This window comes from Procambarus clarkii, chromosome 92 (assembly GCF_040958095.1).
Source record: "Procambarus clarkii isolate CNS0578487 chromosome 92, FALCON_Pclarkii_2.0, whole genome shotgun sequence".
Lineage (NCBI taxonomy): Eukaryota > Metazoa > Arthropoda > Malacostraca > Decapoda > Cambaridae > Procambarus > Procambarus clarkii.
In genome coordinates this window covers 14855536-14874517 of record NC_091241.1, presented here as the reverse complement: position 1 = coordinate 14874517, position 18982 = coordinate 14855536, and the positions used below count along the sequence as shown (strand labels likewise).

The 18982-nt window shown below is 40.5% G+C and overlaps 2 protein-coding genes across 6 annotated transcripts in view; one reads left to right on the top strand and one right to left on the bottom strand.

Annotated features, from left to right (window-relative positions):
* Window positions 1-2727, bottom strand: part of LOC123775002 (hypoxia-inducible factor 1-alpha) — a gene marked incomplete in the record, with an annotated part of 263924 nt that extends 261197 nt beyond the window's left edge. The window contains 1 exon segment of the mRNA XM_069318978.1: window positions 2547-2727. Coding sequence (XP_069175079.1) covers window positions 2547-2605 — 59 coding nt within the window.
* Window positions 2728-6114: 3387 nt separating this feature from the next.
* LOC123775003 (uncharacterized) overlaps window positions 6115-18982 on the top strand; it is a 28098-nt gene continuing 15230 nt past the window's right edge. Inside the window, exons 1-7 of one of the 5 annotated variants that reach the window (XM_069318973.1) lie at window positions 6264-6484; window positions 9743-9841; window positions 10215-10487; window positions 10685-10814; window positions 12000-12156; window positions 12940-13075; window positions 13236-13280. In XM_069318973.1, coding sequence (XP_069175074.1) covers window positions 10292-10487; window positions 10685-10814; window positions 12000-12156; window positions 12940-13075; window positions 13236-13280 — 664 coding nt within the window. In that variant the 5' untranslated portion in view covers window positions 6264-6484; window positions 9743-9841; window positions 10215-10291. Of the gene's footprint in view, window positions 6243-6262; window positions 6485-9742; window positions 10488-10684; window positions 10815-11999; window positions 12157-12939; window positions 13076-13235; window positions 13281-18982 lie in introns of those variants that run through there. The other 4 variants (XM_069318972.1, XM_045769728.2, XM_069318976.1 and 1 more) reach the window with 4 other exon arrangements.

Sequence of the window (18982 nt, the reverse complement as noted above, 5' to 3'; positions counted from 1 at the left end):
GTACAGATCAGTTATGCATTTTTTATTTCCCCAAAAGTGAAGCATTGATATTTTATATATTTTGGGAACAAAATAATTTTTTTTATTTATACTGTATATGCAATAGATTTTACATTCTTGTAAAGCCATCAGCATGCATAGCAGTTTGGGCAGGTCATTGATTCTAATTTTCCGCAGAATACGACCCGCCAAACCATTTAACCAGGTACCCAATTACTGCTAGGTGAACAGAGGCTACAGTTAAGGATTGGTGCACTGGTCAATCCTTCCCGGCCAGGATACGAACCCAGGCCAAAACGCTCGTGAAGCGCCAGGCGAGTGTTTAACCACTGTGCCGCGGGGACTGCTGATTGTAATAATAATTCACACTGAAAATGTAAGCAGCTAGATGTCCAGTAACTGACCAGTAACTTGACCACCCTGTTTTGATACAGCACAGTAGTACATAAAATCTAAATACAGTATAAATAATGAAATCCAGTAACTATCGGGTTAAAGGAATGAAACACTGGAAATATCTTCATTATAATCCAAATACAGCTGTACTGTATGAACTTGGTTATCAGAAGCCAGGTCAACCAAATACATGTACTACTGTATTTGGGTTATCTGGCCAAAATCGTGTGTGGAAAACTTGCTGGCAAACCTTCGCCATATCCAGACAGAAATTCAGACAACCGGAGATTAGGTCACATAAATTCTCAAGAACTACTGTACACATTTCAAGATACAGTATAAGGTATCAAGCAAAAAGACGAACTGTAAGAAGGTCAGCTGAAGTTTCTGTTTTTAACTTAAATTTTTGATTTACAGATGTGTGGAAATTCAAATTATTTTGGTTGTGGTACAAAAAATTTAATACATAATTTTTTTTTAGACTTCCTCGGTAAGAATTGTTTATGTGGATGTCTGGCTTATCCAATGAAGGGTCCTGCCCATATAGTGTGGATAAGTGAGCTTAGACAGTAATAATGGTACAGTACTATAAAGCATAGTGTATAAAGCCAACTTTTAGGTAAGCTGAGTGTTAAACTAGGGCTAGGTTGAGCATTAGACTTGGTGCAAGATTGGGTATTATACTTGGTGCTAGGTTGGGTATTAGACTATGTACTAGGTGCTGGGTTGGGCATTAGACTATGTACTAGGTGCTGGGTTGGGCATTAGACTATGTACTAGGTGCTGGGTTGGGCATTAGACTATGTACTAGGTGCTGGGTTGGGCATTAGACTATGTACTAGGTGCTGGGTTGGGCATTAGACTATGTACTAGGTGCTGGGTTGGGCATTAGACTATGTACAAGGTGCTAGGTTGGGTGTTAGACTAGTTACAGTACAGTACTTATAAAAGCACAGAATAAAGTTAGATATCAGTCACTGAGATACACTGGGTTTACTGTGACAATGATAAAAACCCATCTTACATTCACACAAACATACAGTATTATTATGTAAGAAGTGCATGCCTGCAGGAAGCACAGGTCATGCCAGCAGGAAGCACAGGTCATGCCAGCAGGGTGCACAGGTCAAGCCAGCAGGAAGCACAGGTCATGCCAGCAGGAAGCACACACATCATGCCAGCAGGAAGCACAGGTTACGCCAGCAGGAAGCACAGGTCATGCCAGCAGGGTGCACGGCCCACCACCAGCAGGGTACACACAGGTCACGCCAGCAGGCAGCACGACCCACCGCCAGCAGGGAGCACACAGGTCACGCCAGCAGGCAGCACGACCCACCGCCAGCAGGGAGCACACAGGTCACGCCAGCAGGCAGCACGACCCACCGCCAGCAGGGAGCACACAGGTCACGCCAGCAGGGTGCACACAGGTCACGCCAGCAGGGTGCACGGCCCACCACCAGTAGGGTACACACAGGTCACACCAGCAGGGTGCACACAGGTCACGCCAGCAGGGAGCACACAGGTCACGCCAGCAGGAAGCACACAGGTCATGCCAGCAGGAAGCACACAGGTCACTGCCAGCAGGAAGCACACAGGTCACGCCAGTAGGAAGCACAGGTCATGCCAGCAGGAAGCACACAGGTCATGCCAGCAGGAAGCACACAGGTCACGCCAGTAGGAAGCACACAGGTCATGCAAGCAGGAAGCACACAGGTCATGCCAGCAGGAAGCATAGGTTACGCCAGCAGGGAGCACGGCCCACCACCAGCAGGGAGCACACAGGTCACGCCAGCAGGGAGCACGACCCACCACCAGTAAGGTACACACAGGTCACGCCAGCAGGGAGCACACAGGTCACGCCAGCAGGGAGCACACAGGTCACGCCAGCAGGCAGCACGGCCCCCCACCACCACAGTACTCTTCCTACTGTCAAGAGTCGCTCTTGAGGACCAACGTCGCACACCTGAGTGTGTCCCCCACACTCCCACACCTACACCCACACACCCACACCCCGCGCCCCACACCATCCTCCTCGCCCTCCCGCAATGCACGAGTCTAACTTTAATACAAAAAAATAATTTAATGTTATTGGTGGATAGTGTGCGAGGGTCGAGCCTCGGGTTGGTGGTCCACTACAAGTGTTTCCTTACCTTCGCCTGTCCTTGTGCTCTGTCTGGGGTTCCTTTTGCCTCCTCTTGCCGTGGCCCATCTTCAGGTGTCCTTCACCACACCCGGACAGTCTCAGAACACTGCTGAGGACAGAGGGTGAATGAAACAAACGTTTCTCCTCACCGAGCGTACACTCTCACCAATGTTTTTGTTGAGACTAAGTGTCATATTCCAATAATGATCACAATACGCAATTTTTGACCCACAATTCCAGCGGTAAAAAAATTATTGTTGTAATTTTATTATATATTATGGCGAGGATAAATTATTCCTAATGTTGAATTCATTCAGAGTTTACATACACGTGTTGTTTGTTAAGTTTTCTGATGACTAAGAAGGACGCGGAGCGCGGTAACCTTCATCTTGGTAACCAAAACATTGGCTGCTCTGAGAGCCATTCATATGCCTTTATATAACTGGACAACTCATTATTAACCTGACCATTACCTACTTTTAAATGATGCATGATTTAATTTTAATTTAAAAGAGATCTTGTGCATGTTTTAAAATTCTAATAATGAATTAAAGCATCTATTATAATGCTAGCATAACCGTTGACATGTAGGCCTGTAGAAAATTAGTGCCGTTTAAGAGCTTAGCCGGTATTAAAACATTATTGGCTCTTTTACACATAATGAACATGTTTTTCCGACATCTTAAATTCTAAACGATTTCATTTTAAATTATAAATATGGCTAAATATTGTACGATGAATAATACAGTAGTCACCCATTATTTTCCCTCCGGCAATAAGAGAAAACGAATATACTCAAAAAGAAAGAATGAAGAAAGAATATATCCACGCTAACTGTACGCATTAATTAAGAATAAGTTTTATACAGTTCTGTAATAAAAATGTTAATAACTATAATAATTCAAATATTAACTATATTACCAATAATAATAATAATTATTATATTAACGATGTTATGGTAATAATAATGTACAAAGAAGTCACATTAATAATTCAATTATAAATTGAATTGTTTCAATTGGTCAACCAAATCAATTAAATTGAATTGTCAATCAATTAATAATCACGGGAGACATCTCCCGTCACGCAGGGTGCAGTCGCACCTCCACAGATCTCCAGTATCATCTCTTTATACTGGTAATGGCTCCAAAGGGCCACCACTTACGGGCTATTCATGCCCGTGTCACCTTTTAGGTGGCTTAATCTTCATCAATCAATCAATTAATAACTGATTAACGTAATGTATCAATAAGAAAATCAGTAGAGCCACGATGAGGAATCGAGCCTGTACGCTGCAGGTTACTCTCCGGGTATTGTATGAATCTTACCTGAATTTACCCGAGAGCCACTAACACTCAGCGGCTTCCTGTCTTCAGCGAGGACAGGAAGCCGACGGCTTGTCAAACCTGAAGTAGAGGAGGTTAGAAATAGCTTCTACTCTATTCTCTGGAAATGTATCTTATTTTGTGTGTTGGCCACAAGATGGAAACAACTACCGCAACTTCTAACATTTAATTTAACAAAAATGACTTTAATAACACACAAAATAATAAGTAATGCTTCATGAAAAATAAAGCCCTTAAACCTTGGCTTTACACAAAATTATGAAGAGGAATATAAATACAGGCGAGTTCTTACGTTACTCAAAAAGAGATGCAATGACTTCATACAAGAGCGGTAGTACGCCTCTACTGTCTCCTGGGGAGGCGAGAGTAGATGTTACTGCTGAGAACACGGAATGTATTCTGATGACATGGACTTGATTGATTGATTGATGAAGATTAAGCCACCTAAAAGGTGGCACGGGCATGAATAGCCCGTAAGTGGTGGCCCTTTTGAGCCATTACCAGTATCAAGAGCTGATACTGGAGATCTGCGGAAGTACGACTGCACCCTGCGGAGAGGTCGTGACCTCTGGACGACTGTTGTTGTTGTTGTTTAAGATTCAGCTACTGGGAACTAAATGTTCCAAGTAGCACGGGCTATGGTGAGCCCGTAGTGGACTTACCTGGCACAGGAGCGGTAGATATATATATATATATATATATATATATATATATATATATATACATATATATATATATATATATATATATATATATATATATATATTGTGACGGTAAAGCGTTGGTGTTCGGCTGTTTCAAAAGCTAGGGGCAGGGCCTCGTCACATAATCGAAAAAAAAGAAAAGTGGGTCCTTTCGTCTGTGGTAAGGTAATGGGAAGACACACAAAACACAAGTATATAAACAATGAAATTTTAATTACTCTAGAAAAACAAGACATGAATAAAGTTAATCACATAAAAATATGCAGGACAAGTCAACAAACAAAATAACATGAATAATCACTGGCAAATGAAAAGTTACGTTAAGACAAGTAAGTTACAGTGATAGCAAAATAAAATATAAGTGGTGCTGGAATACTGGCTTCGAGCTGCCACCTCCCTTAGTACACGAAGGCCAAGGCTTAGTCTACCAGCGAGAGATGTCAACTGCTTGGAGCACTGAGATATTCTGACGATACTGAAGCACTGCAGCCCAGACGTCGACTTGTGGTGGAGGCGGAGGGCAGGGGCGACGAGTCACCAGCCAATCAGCGACAGGCAGGCAGAGGATGAGCAGTTAGCTGGTTACGGCGGTGGTAGCAGGTGTCACTGTGTGCTGGATACGATTTGCTCTCTGGGCAAAACGTTTGGCGATACTTAGTGGATGTATCTTCTATATATATATATATATATATATGTGAATGACGTCAGAAATGGCGCGATTCTTGTAGGTAACCATCGGCCGGCAGGAGAATGGTCGTTAGCGAGTTGCGTCTGGTCCCTTTCGAGAGAGCAGGTGTCCAGGTGTACTATAGGGTGGAGGGGGGAGGAGGTCTGTCTAGACACCCAATACGTTTTGAACACGTATTGTTGTTGTCGTTGTTGTTGATTCCTCATGTTGGAGCATGCACATACGTTGGTGTATAGGCGGTATAGGAAACAGGCAAGATCTACTGCCTAAGCAAGTAACACCCCCATGACTTGATATCTTGTTAACTCCCTCCAGGAGGTATTTTGCAATTCCTCTCTCATTCCTTGATAGTCTACTCGAGGGTAGTGTAGTCATCGTCCTGGACCTCTACCTGGGTTTCTATAATTGTAGTCCATCTTGGAAGTATTGTGTCCACACGAAGGGATGGACTTTTCTCTATGTATTTGATTAATCATGTCCTCTTCTGATGTTACCACAATATATCATACAGAATATGATAGCAGTACATTGCTGTGTATACCTTAACTTGTTAATAGAAAAAGAAATAACCCATTTTTTCTTGCAATGTATCTGTTATCATTTTATTAACTCTGCTAGAATTTACCTATTAAAATTATCTGTTAGATTAATGACCTGCCCGAAACGCTGCGCATACTAGTGGCTCAAGATTGTAAATACTATGCTATGTATTCTCACAAACCCAATGTACCTTTTTGTATATAAATAAATAAATAAATGATACAAATCTCTTCTGAAACAGCTACCCCCCGAAAAGTACTAACTTGTAGAGCGTTTTCTTTGAACACCTTTTGTCTTACATTTTCTCAAAATATAGAAGCAGTGCATATAAATTACCATATAGGAGTTCCTAGATTAGGCAATTCCATTAACAACACGAACGTGTTAGATTTTGAGCCAACGTTTTGTGGTGGTTGTAAGAGAAGGTGAGAGACGGTGGCGATAATTGGGTGGAGAGTTGGCAAGGTGTTTGGGTAGCTCCACCATGTTTGTTTGTGTGCGTTCCTCACCACCCAAACCTTGCCACAAAAGTGATCAATTACTGCCAAAATACGACTTGCCATGACATTTAGGGAAAGTCACATGGTTTTACTATTAATGTGAAGTGTATCGGCTATATTATACAGTGAGTGCTTGGTGCCGAGGGAGTTGAAACAGCGGATAAAAGGTACAGTAGGAAGAGTGGCCTTGTGTGTTTGTGTGTGTGTGTGACCAGACCTGCTACTGTGTCTTGGTGACACAGTCACTATTGTCTTGGTGTCGGGGCTGGCCAGACCCTGACCCCCTGGGGGCGCTGGGGAAGTGGCTGCTGGGGACCCTAGGGGGGCAACAGGCCCCCGGGGAGGCAAGACTAGGGGGGGGGGCGGCAGGGGGTTGTAGGCAAGGATTCACATTTTGTAAACAAGCATTTCTACATGTGCAGTTCCCCCTTATACATTATATTAATAAAACAACAGTAAAGCATTTTTATTGTAAGAGTGCATAGTTGATGTATACAGAATGTATACATCAACTGTATACATCATTTTTCAACAAGAGGCTACAACTTTTTGTAGCCTCTTGGACAAGTCTTATAGCTAAATCACAGTTATGGTCTACATTGATTATACTTATGTTTAGTGTGTGTGTATGTAATACATCTTAGGGTGATGCTTAACACTTCAAGAAGTTGTGGATGTTATGAGGGATTAGTAATGTCGGTCTCCCGACACCTCAGGTGATGTTAGAAGGTGGGCTAATAAGTATTTATATTGGGTTCATCGCAGGGTTATGATGTGACACTCTAGAGATGACTTTCTCTAAATGGCACTGGAATGGATGCTTTAGGGTACATTTGCTTGTCTCTACATGTATACATAATTTATTGATGCGCTTGGTGGCTCGAGAAATAGTGCCTGGTAAAATTAAATTTCTTGTAAAAGTCATGAATAGAAAAAGGAGACATTGTTCTATTAAATTACACTGACCTGGATGGTGTATACTCAGAACCCACGAATATAGAAAAACTAAATTTGGGCGTCTTGAGTTAAGTGCAGGCCAAGCATCTGGACACCCAGGTGCCTGCCTCAAGACAAATGTCAGTTTAACCCATTTTCCCAAACGTGTCCTCCAAAAATGGGAGTATTGTACTCACATGTGTTAGTTTACAATACTTTTCTTTTAGCATTAAGTGTTTACTTCATGATATCTATAAATAATTTTTTATAATTTTTTTTTTTTTTTTAAGTCTTGCCCAAAATGCTTTGCGTGGTAGTGGCTTCATTTGTATGTGTAACCCCTGTGCCTACAATTGTTCCTTCCCGTTTATGTTCTTTGTACACACATTCTTATGAATAAAAATTAATAATACTAATAATTGATAATTAATGATATTAATAATGAACAAATCCAACAGGAGCCTTGATGAGGGTTTGAACCCATGTGCTGGGTGTTCCCAGGCGCACTCTTGTCGACTGTGCCACCACATGGTAACACCCTGTGCACTGGCAACACCCACCACATGGTAACACCCTGTGCACTGGCAACACCCACCACATGGTAACACCCTGTGCACTGGCAACACCCACCACATAGGGCTCGAAGCCTCATCAAGGCTCCTGTTGGATTTGTTCATTGATATATATCACGTTAATGACATTTCTGTGTAATAATAATAATATAGCAACTGTGGGTGGAGTGTAAAAAAATGGACTTGCACAAAAAATAGTTTGCATTTTGTACTAATAATTTTGTAGAGGGCATGAGAAAGAAGGCAACAATCAAACCTAAACTAGGCCTTTTACAGCACATACACTATTTACTATGTGACGAGTTGTGGTATCGCAGCTATACTGAACCAAGATGGTATGGCTCTCCCTCACACAAATAAAAAAAAATGCTGCTATTGGCCTTGCAGTGTATAAGTTGCATGGTGGAAACAAATGAAAATCATCAAATAAATAATTAAAACAATTTACTGAAATATTAATTAACAAAAATTACACATGACAATACTTGGGTATTATTATATAGCAAATCAAATAAGTAAATGAAAGTTTAATACAAAGCAAAAAGATATACTGGTGTACTGAAGACAGCTACCATACCAACATGGCATCAGTCACATGGCGTTGGCTCAAGGCGGACGACGGGTGAAAGAAACCACGGTGATCCTAGAGCTCTAAGGGAGAGACTGACTCTCCAGGGAGGCGGTGCCCTTTATATAGTCTGGCGATGATGACTCGTCCAGTGTCAACGCGAGGTGGACCTCTGGTCAACTAGCAAACTGCTCGTTGTGGCTGGCGGTGCCTTTGTGTTGAGCTGCACCATTGCCAGTTGAAGGCGGCTAACTGCTTGTTTGTGGGGGCAAACTGCCAGTTAGCAGAGGCACCCAGCTTGCCTCTGAGCCATACCAGGCTGTGCCAGGCCCTGGTGGGTACAGAGAGTTGGCTGGACTAAGGACTCATCTGGGCTGGTGTAGATGTAGACTTCCAGTGCAGAGGCATTGAAGGTGAAGGGAAAAGGCAGTTCCACTGCTATGCAGGGGATTCACCTGACAACTAACTTAGCCAAAGATTCTGTATATTTTGGTTATTTTTTATTTAGGCCCATTTCTATATATACTGTAAAGTGTACAACAAGGTACAACAGGTTGTGATAGACACGTTAGTGATTGTGGAACATTCTTGCGAAGCCACTAACACGCATAATCTTTCAGGCAGGTCCTTAAGCTAACCAATGTTGTGATAGGTACACTGTAACAGAATTTGAATTCACATAATTACTACCTCAATAAAAAGTGATAAATGAATCATACTGTATTGATGAAATTGCATTTCCAGATTCTTTGTGAATTTCTATTAGTACAATAGACTAGTTTCGTATGTTAATTGCCTGTTGTTAGTTATGCGGACCAACGTTTCTGTGGTTCAGTTCGATTGACTGAACCTTGATCGATTGACTGTTGCCATGGTCTAATATATATATACCAGCCCAGTATTGCTCCAGGGAGCTTCTGGGTCACACCCAGAAAATTGCATTTCACTACATTCAACGCTGGTTTTTTTGTTTTGTGGGATATGCCTGCAATTAAAGAAACATCTAGTTAAGCTGACCAAACCACACTAGAAAGTGAAGGGACGATGACGTTTCGGTCCATCCTGGACCATTCTCAAGTCGATTGCCACAATCGATCGATGTGACAATCGATCGTGTGATCGATTGTCACAATTGACTCGAGAATGGTCCAGGATGGACCGAAATGTCGTCGTCCCTTCACTTTCTAGTGTGTGGTTTGGTCAACATATTTCAGCCACGTTATTGTGACTCCTCGTCTGCATCTAGTTAAGCCTAATTCAATTTGAAGATATCAACCAGTGCACTCTTATTTACTTGCCATGTGTGCTGGATATGATGCAGACATTTATAATTATTTGTCTTTCCTCAGATTAAGAGTGATGTGTAGTGTCAAGTGAGGGGTTAAACATGATCCAAGCTCAGCACCTGCCATTGATGTGTTGAGTGCTGCGCTTCAGAAGACAGTGTGGTAAAGCATATTACTGTACATTTAATTTTTATGTACCGTCTACTGTACCAGAATTTTGACGAGATTTGTTTGCTAGTTTATAAAAAAATGTAACTCATTATACTATTGCAGAAAAGGTACTCTAGTTAGCACTTAAATATGTAATGCTTGAATGATAAATTATATGTTAGTGAAATTGATTGTTAATACAGTATATTGTACTGTGTATAGTAATTTTAATACATTTTGTAAGGGTATGCAAAGTAAATTTTGTAAATATAATGTGACAAAGGCCTTTTTCCTGTGTGATTGATCTATGGCAAAGAATTAAGGTTGATAAAAAAAATTATAATTATTAATGCTTAGAAAAATATCATTGTGGATTCAATATTAGAAGGGCTGAAAATTGTCGAAACCGAAAAGCTGTTGTGCATCCATAAGGTTACAGTACAAGCGAGATAAAAAGTCTTCATGTTGCGCCCAACTCGTAAACAACACAAAATGAGCAAGAGCAAGGAAAACAAGATGGATTCTCGGTCCCTCGAGAAGCGTCTCTCAGCAGTAAGAGAGACGTCAGAAGACATTCAGTCACTTTCCCGATGGTGTCTCCAGCACAAAAACCATCACCATTCCATCATCCAGGCGTGGTCTCGCTCGGTTCGAAAAGGTGGGTGAAAGTGGTTTTGTGTGAAGTACAAAATGTGCAATACTGTACTATGATTCTTCTCAAAAAAGAAATAATTTACAGTGTTAAGTAGATTTAAAGTTTTAAATTAAAAGTCTTCCTCCTCCTCCTTATTGCTTGTTAGAAATTTAGTGTATTAACATTCATTTATAAATAATTGATATCCATGCCCATTACAGCAAAGGTACATCATCGACTGACTTTGTTTTACGTGTGCAATGACATTGTACAAAATAGCCGGCGCAAAAAGCTCCAGGACCTCGTCCAGCATTTTGCTACAGCCATCAAAGAAGCAGTACCATTAGTCAGGTAAGAACTGATAAGTCAAGTATTGATTGAGGTGAATGATATTTAGTAGAGTACCATAGGTGTTCTGTTTACATGATAAGATGCATTCCTGGAGTACAGCATAACCTGTAGCATGGATACATCAAGTTAGGTCTGGCCAATAACTGGAGAGATGAGCTCATGGACAGTGTTACCAAATAACGGGCAGCCAGGACCCTGTTCGACCTCCAAAATCCGAATATCAGCCCAGGACATGTTGCCAAACACGGCAGCCAACACAGCAAACTTCCTAACATCATGGGCAAGAGGATAGACTGTAGGCTGGCTAGACTTAATAATCCTGCAGACGACCTGGAAGACCTGAGCTCTGGAATAGGGAACAAGGGAAACTGGATCAACCCAAAGCACATCCCCAGCCACCGAGGCCGAGGAGCATAGGTAATGGTGAAGAGCTGAAACAGGACACAACACACGATACACCCCCAGCCTGGCCAACCAAGCATCAATGACCCCAAGTACCCCTCCGGAAAGCAGCTGTCTCGTTCTTCTCCAGAAAAGGAGATGGCTACAACCGAACAAACTGACCACTAGGACCAAAAAAGCAGAAACTCCTGCGCTGGAGGAAAGCATGAAGCTCACCGAACTGACTGCCAGAGGCCAATGCCAACAGAAACAGAGCCTTGGAAAAACAATCTTGAACCGAAGGGGCCACCATAATCCGAGGAGAGGAAAGATAGGAGAGCACCCTGTCCAAGGACCAGGAAGACTCAGGCAGTGCATGAGCAGACTGGAGATGAAACAAAGCACGAGAAAGCTTATGGAACGGGGCAGAAGTGACATCCACCCCGAACGCAAGCTGGAGCGGACCCGCCAGCGTCGCATGATACAAGGCGACAGTACAGTGGATAGCCCTGTTCTCGTATTTTTTTATTTATCTCAAATCAAGATTCTTCAATTTGTTTGGGCTGTTTCTCTAATTACATTTATCTGTATTGTATACTGTACAGAATGCTTGTGAGACGTTTTATGTTTTATAAAGAAATGCACGATTGTTATGATGGGCACTACAGTAAGTTCTATATTTCAGTAAATGTTAATAAAGAAAATTAAGTAATTCAGTACTGTACTGTATGTTTAGATTGATGTTGTTAATTTAATAGTTCTGCTACAAGTATAACATAAATTTATAATTCTAAATTTTAACAGAGATGAAAAGATTCGACCCAAGATTATACGGATCTTCAACATCTGGGAGGAGCGAGGTATCTATGATGCCAAGTTTATCTCAGACCTGGTGGAAATAGTGGAGAATGTGGGAACGGTTAATGCCTCGGAAAATGAAATTGTTCTTTCAAGTTTTCAGGTAATATGCTTTGCTTTGTAATGTTAAGGTAATACTGTACTGTATTTGAATAATAATAATGTGACAGTATCAAATAGTGTCATTGTGATACAGAAGGTGATGGGAATTGGTACATGCTACAGTAACCACATTTTGCTCTGTTTGGGTAACGAGCACCAGCCTCTGCTACAAAAGTAAATAATTTTGTTTTAACATTTATGTATATTATATATACAGTACTGTATTATAATTACCATAAATATATGTTGTTTATATTGTGTAAAATATGCAGAAATGTGTATCATCATTTGCAATAAACATAGCCAAAAAAAAGGGATTAATTCAGGAATTCAGAGTGAACCCATAAAGATGTGATTGTATTTTTGAGAGTACACTGTAACTGCCTACATTTAATGATAAGAGAATACTTAACCCTTTTCAGAATTTTTCTAAAAAGTATGTAGGTTTATTTTGTTCTACATTAGAGGCATGATGTTGTTTAGGCAGCAGTGGGCAAACACTACTACCAACTGAAAAGCAGGCAACCTTGCCTTAAGATTTACAGTATAGGCTAATCATTCTTATAAGTGCAGTACTTCTAGAATGTTTTTATTGCACAGATATTGTACTGATATTACACTTTGCCATAATCTCAGGTTTTCATCAAATTATTCAAGTCAGCATTCTAAAATTGGCTTAAAATTATTTGTGCTCACTTAAATACCAGTCCATATTTTCCATAGTCCCTACTGAAATTTACAAAGTATTATCATGGTGTTTTTAATGGGTCACTGTTATCTACAGCCTGTGCAACTGGTAGAAGGAATTAGGGGAGTTGGTGCCCTGGAAAAGACAACAGAATCTCTCCTAACAGACCTTAAGAACCAAGATTTTTCTTTGACTGACGACGAGATCAATCAGCTTCGGCAAACTGTCAAAGGTCAGTCTCGCTCTCTTTGCTAAATTGTAATTTTAGCCAATTTAATGATAGCATTATCTGGTGTTGAAAGTAAGAATACACTTAAGTTATAACTTTTTTACATACTGATATTACTTGAAAATATTGAGCACTTGACTGATATCCTTCACTCGCGCTGCAGACTGTCCAGCGACAAGTTTTTTCGGCCAGTCATCACCCACTACAGGTTTGCTCAGGCACATATTTTAGCCGAGTTAATTTATGGAATGCAGGTGTTTTGCATGTGTATTGGAGTGCAGTGAATGAAAAAGAAGAATTTAAACTGTAAGCTTTTCCAAATAATTTGGCTGTTATCTAGAGTAAGTTCTGCTGTGTCTCTAGACCAAAGCATGAACAGGATGACAGATTGGTATTGGTGCCAAAGGTATGTTTTGTATAGTCCCAAAAGGGTCATTAAGGTTCTAGGGAATCTCTGCAGAATATTCAGTCCAGTCCAGAGTGACCTCAAAGATCAAATCATAAAAACTCTCTCTTACAAACCCTGTCGTGACATCATACATGAATGAGAACTGTCAAGTTACCTGCAGAAACTGTCACCAGGTGGCAGCACCAAACACCTTCAGATTTCCTTACCCAACAACCCTCGTCTGTCTGATGTCCCACGTGCATTTGGTAGAAGTGGATCAAATTTTTAGTCGAGTGTAATTTGTTTTCATTGTTATAAACTTTCTAACTGGTTATACTGAAGGTTTTGCTTATATGTACTGGTTAATATATATATGAGTACGTATAACCGGCCGGTTTGGCCGAGCGGACAGCACGCTGGACTTGTGATCCTGTGGTCCCAGGTTCAATCCTGGGCGCCGGCGAGAAACAATGGGCAGAGTTTCTTTCACCCTATGCCCCTGTTACCTAGCAGTAACATAGGTACCATGGGAGTTAGTCAGCTGTCACGGGCTGCTTCCTGGGGGTGGAGGCTTGGTCGAGGACCGGGCCGCGGGGACACTAAAGCCCTGAAATCATCTCAAGATAACCTCAAGATAATCTCAAGATAACATTTGGGTGAGGTTCAGTGATGTACTGTGTCATTTTGTTGTAATAGGCATGGCTTTGATTAAGTTGTTTGTCTCATTGTTTCAGAAAGTAGTGTGAGGATTTCCTTGCTACATGCCTTGCCTACAAGGTTGCAATTTTTAGTTAGCTCCCTGAATCTTCCTGGTTAGTTTTTTGTTGCACTGTGCTTCTTTCTCAACTCTTCTTTTCCAGGGAAGGAGAAAGTGCTTGTAGTGGCCTGTGCTTCCTTTGATCCTATGACTTGGGTTTTCAGGCTGAAGGTTGCTTTGCTTGGGTTCTCTGGAAATTTCAAAATTGAGTTTAAGGTTCTGGGCTGCAGGAACCTCATTTGGGTGTGGTTATTGGTCTTGATACTGTGTTGCCTGCCCCCTGGCCATATGACCTTGCCCTCTTACCATATTTCTACCAGATTTAATAAATCATTAGAGTCAGACAGAGTGCCAGAGTTGCCAGAGTTGAGCTATGTTATCCTCCACTGCAGAGGCAGTATCTTTGCATCCAAAAGTAAGTGTGGGCTGTGGAGTGAGGGAACTCCGAGGTGTGTATGATGCTGCTGCCTAATGGCAGTGGGGTGCTTAAGTAGACCAACCAGTAGTTAGTGAGGCCTCTTCCTTGGCATTTACTTGTGATGCTATGGAAAGGTTCATAAGGACTAAGTTTTATGATTTGATCTTTAGCGGTCATTCTAGGCTGGATTTGATGTTTTCCAGTGACTACATGGTATCATAATGATCCTGCAGTAATTCGTTTAAATGTTCCGTTTGGTGCCAATGCTATTACAGTAAGTTGACCTGCATAACTGGTATGTTCTGGTCCAAGGGCACTGTTGAACATTCCATAAGGAGCAGTCAAATAGTGTTCTGAAAGATTCTTTTTTATCCAGTCCTTAAAGCCTAATTTTTGTATATTCTCTTCAATGCAGCCTCTTCAATCTGGACCTCTCTTTAATAAAAATAAAAAATAAGAAACTCCAAAGTACATACTTTGCTCTCGGATCGTCTGTCTGAACTCTAAATTTAATCCACATTAATGTAAGTTTTAAGCAATGAAATATGGATTGACTCCATATAATAATTTACAGCCAATTGAATTTTTTACTTTTATTTTATTAGTAATAAATTCTAGCTAATTTTGTTAAATGTTCTACACTGTATTGCATTGTAATATAAATTGTACAAAAGAGTTTTTGTGTATGTGAGTATTTTGCCGTGGGTGGCCCAGTAATATTAATTATACACATTCAGACCATGGTGTTTGGCGTGGTTACTTCCTCGGTGCCATTTTGTAAGGTGTCTTGCGCATTTTCTTTCACCTCCGGCTTATTCTCCCTCTGAGCTTTTTTGGTTTCTATATTAAGGGTGTTGGTGTTTTCCGCCACCTTGGTTTTCAGTTGCCCCTTCGGTCCATGATTCTTCTTTCAAGGCTTTGTTTTCATTGGCTTTCACTCCCGGTTGTAGGGTTTAGGAGCTTCATGCTTTCCTTCTGAAGTGGTGGTTCTTTTCTTTTGGCCCTGGTGGGCAATTTCTTCATATGCGGTCTTCTCTTCTTTTTCTACCAATGAATGATATAGTTGGTTTCTGGAGAAGTCTCTTTGTTATTGATTTGTGGTCATGGTTTGTTTGGCCAGGGGTGCATAATTTGTCTTGTCTGGTTGCGACTTTTTGTTGCTACCTATGAACGTTGCTTTGGGGACATGTTACTTGCATATCTCTTTTCTTTTGTCCTTTATTCAAAGACTTGTTTGTCTCAGGTTGTCTGCACCATCATTAAATCTAGCCAATTCTGTAGTTTACTCTCAAGCTCATGATATTCGGAAGTTTGCTGTCCCCCAGGCTTATGGGTTTTGAAGGTGTAACAGGGTCCTGGGACTCCATTGTGCTTGTGTTACCCTGGGTAGGGTTTCCTGTCCAGGGCTCTCCATTTCAGAAGTTTGATCCTTGCTCTCCTTCCCTAGCGAGTTCATTTTAGCCTTTCGTCTATGGCTAGTTAGCTACAGGATGCCATTGTTTGCCCCCACTAGAAAATAAAAGTTGAAATTAATGAAATGCCTCTTTCTGGGGAGCCTTAATGTCTTCCGGGACCCCTCCCCTCCCCTCCCTACTAGGTGCATTGGTTCCTTTTCTTTGGCTCTGGATTGAGGATTGTTGACATGGGTAGCCAGCAACTCTGGTGGTGCTGCCACCTGGCTGTGGTCAGCGGTAACTTGTGGGGGGTTATGACCTAACTACTGGATAAATCATTTGTGGCATTATTTGCTGTTCTGTTACTTTTGTGAAACTTGCAGTAGTCTGTTTTTCTTCACTTCTTTCTGGGGGTTTGTTTCTTAAGTGAGGGTAATATTAAATCCCCTGCTTATCTGTAAGGTGGCTAGATTTTGGCTTCTGGCCTTCGATAGACTGCTAAAGGACTCCTAGACCTGATGTGACATATATGTGGAGCTATCTCAGTGTGGCTACCTACAAGCTGCCACTGAGGCAACCCTCAACAGGATGCATCTCATTGGTATTTTAGCAGCATGTCAGTTGCTCTCCATTTATGCTCATTTATTTCTGTCTTCCCAAGTTTGCTTGGGTGTACTTAGCTTAAAATGGTGCAGTGATCCTAGCTGATGCTGCCATCTGCTGGGGGACTGTTTTGGGTAGTTGCTTATTGTATTATTGTTGTTTGGTGTAATAGCCTCAGTTTGAGTTTGGAGTTGTGCAGGACTTTGAGCATTATTGATGGTCTTCGTGGATCAGTATTATAGCTCAAGGACCCACTGACTGAGGTGCCTCTCTTAAGAGAGCATTTAACACCACTCAAATTTTGCTATATCATTTAGTATTTTTGTATTCACTATGCATTTTTAAATATTATTTGTGTATTTAATATGTACATAGATATGTTCTGCCATTTCAAAATAGCAAACTTTGAAACATTTTGTGATAAATACATAAAAAAACTTTGCAAATTTGGATCTGGGCTGGAATAATATAATCCAGATTTTGGAGGTTGCACTGTGTATACTCTAGTTTTTGTGTGAAAATTGTTGAGCACAGAAAGGGGCAGAGTGGAGCACAGCACATTTGCACCTAATGTTTGAGTTCTGTTTTGCACATTGCTCACTATAAGGCTTTTGTTGTGGTGTATAATGTAGCCATAATACTGAAACTTAAGATTAATGTTGCAATACAGTACTGTAAAATATTAAGTTTTCTGTGGGGAGCCACGTCGGCTCCCTGAAGCTATCCAAACTGACATGTGTAATATTAGTTTGGGGTCATCGGTCATGGGAGTTCTTATGCCTACCGGGGACAACAAGCCAAAACCTGGTCCTCTCAGAGAGGTGCAGGGAGCAATGGCCTATGAGCACTTTACATTTAAAGTGTCATAATTGCCATCGACTGGGAAAGGCACCCAAAATCCAGTTCCCAGAATAGCAGGATTACAGAAAGGTCACGTGACCATACTGTGTTTCTGTAGAAGACATTACCGCAGGTACATTGGCAGTCGGGAATAGAGGTGACATAGTCAGGCGGTCAAGAAGAATAAGGGGACTGGACCCAGGATAGCAGCCTCATTAGGCGTTGAGTTGTAAATCTCGTTCTAATCACATACTCACACCTTGATAAAGCACTCAGGAGAGTGCAAAAGACTTGGTGTAAATTCTTTACATAAATTTCACAAATACACAAGTGTGTGGGTTTTTATCCTGTATACTTTAAATGTAGAGTGTTCATAGGCCATTGCTCCCTGCACCTCTATGAGAGGGGTCAGGTTCTGGCTCTGGTTCTTGGTAGGCAACAAGAACTCTGCGACTGATGACTCCAACTAATATAGCACTATCAGTATGGATAGCTTCAGGGAGCCAACAGGGCTCCCCACAGAAAATCATTGTATTTCTCACTCTAACAGCCTATATTTTTCAATTAACTTTTTCAATATTTAATGTTACCCCAGCTAGATAACCTCCTAAATAAATGGAAATAATATCTGAACTGAATTTGTTATTAAATATAGTGCTTTAAAAATAAAACTGAATTATTTGAGATTTTAGTCAGATCTAGAAGATTCAGTAGTGGTAGTATCCATCATTTATTTATATATATATATATATATATATATATATATATATATATATATATATATATATATATATATATATATATATATATATATATATATATATATATATAATATTGTTGGTGATTATATATAATATATATATATAATATATATATATATATATATATATATATATATATATATATATATATATATATATATATATATATATATATATATATATATATATAATAAAATATTATTTATTTATTTTATTTTATTTATTGAATATAGTATATCATAAATTTCAGAGTACTGTAGTTACTGACAGCTAGCATATGTCAGGGGTAAAAGGGGAGTTTTATGTCATTAGATCTTTAATATATCTGTGTGAGATACCTTGTTTAACAAGATATACATTCTTCTCATGGTGGCTTAGTTACCACACCAATTGTGGTGAAACTAATAGAAAAACTGTTCCTTAATATTTCAAGATACTTTTGGTTTAGTTTGTCATATTTTTTTTTTTAACTATGATAAAGTCTCTTCTTTTAGTTTTGCATTTAACAATCAGATTCGCTGGGTTCAAGAGAATTGTGCTATTTTGTCGGGCAGCAAGACAACCCAACCCAACGCCCTCCTGGAATACTGCTGCATTTGGTGTGCTAAAAGCCAACACCCCTGGTCTGGGTGGATGGGACACAGGCAAAACAGTAGTGGAGTGACTAGAGCGAACATTTGAGGCATTGAGTGTATGCATTTAATGTAAAAAGGTGTAAATGAGGAGAGCAAGAGTGTGTTCAAACCTAA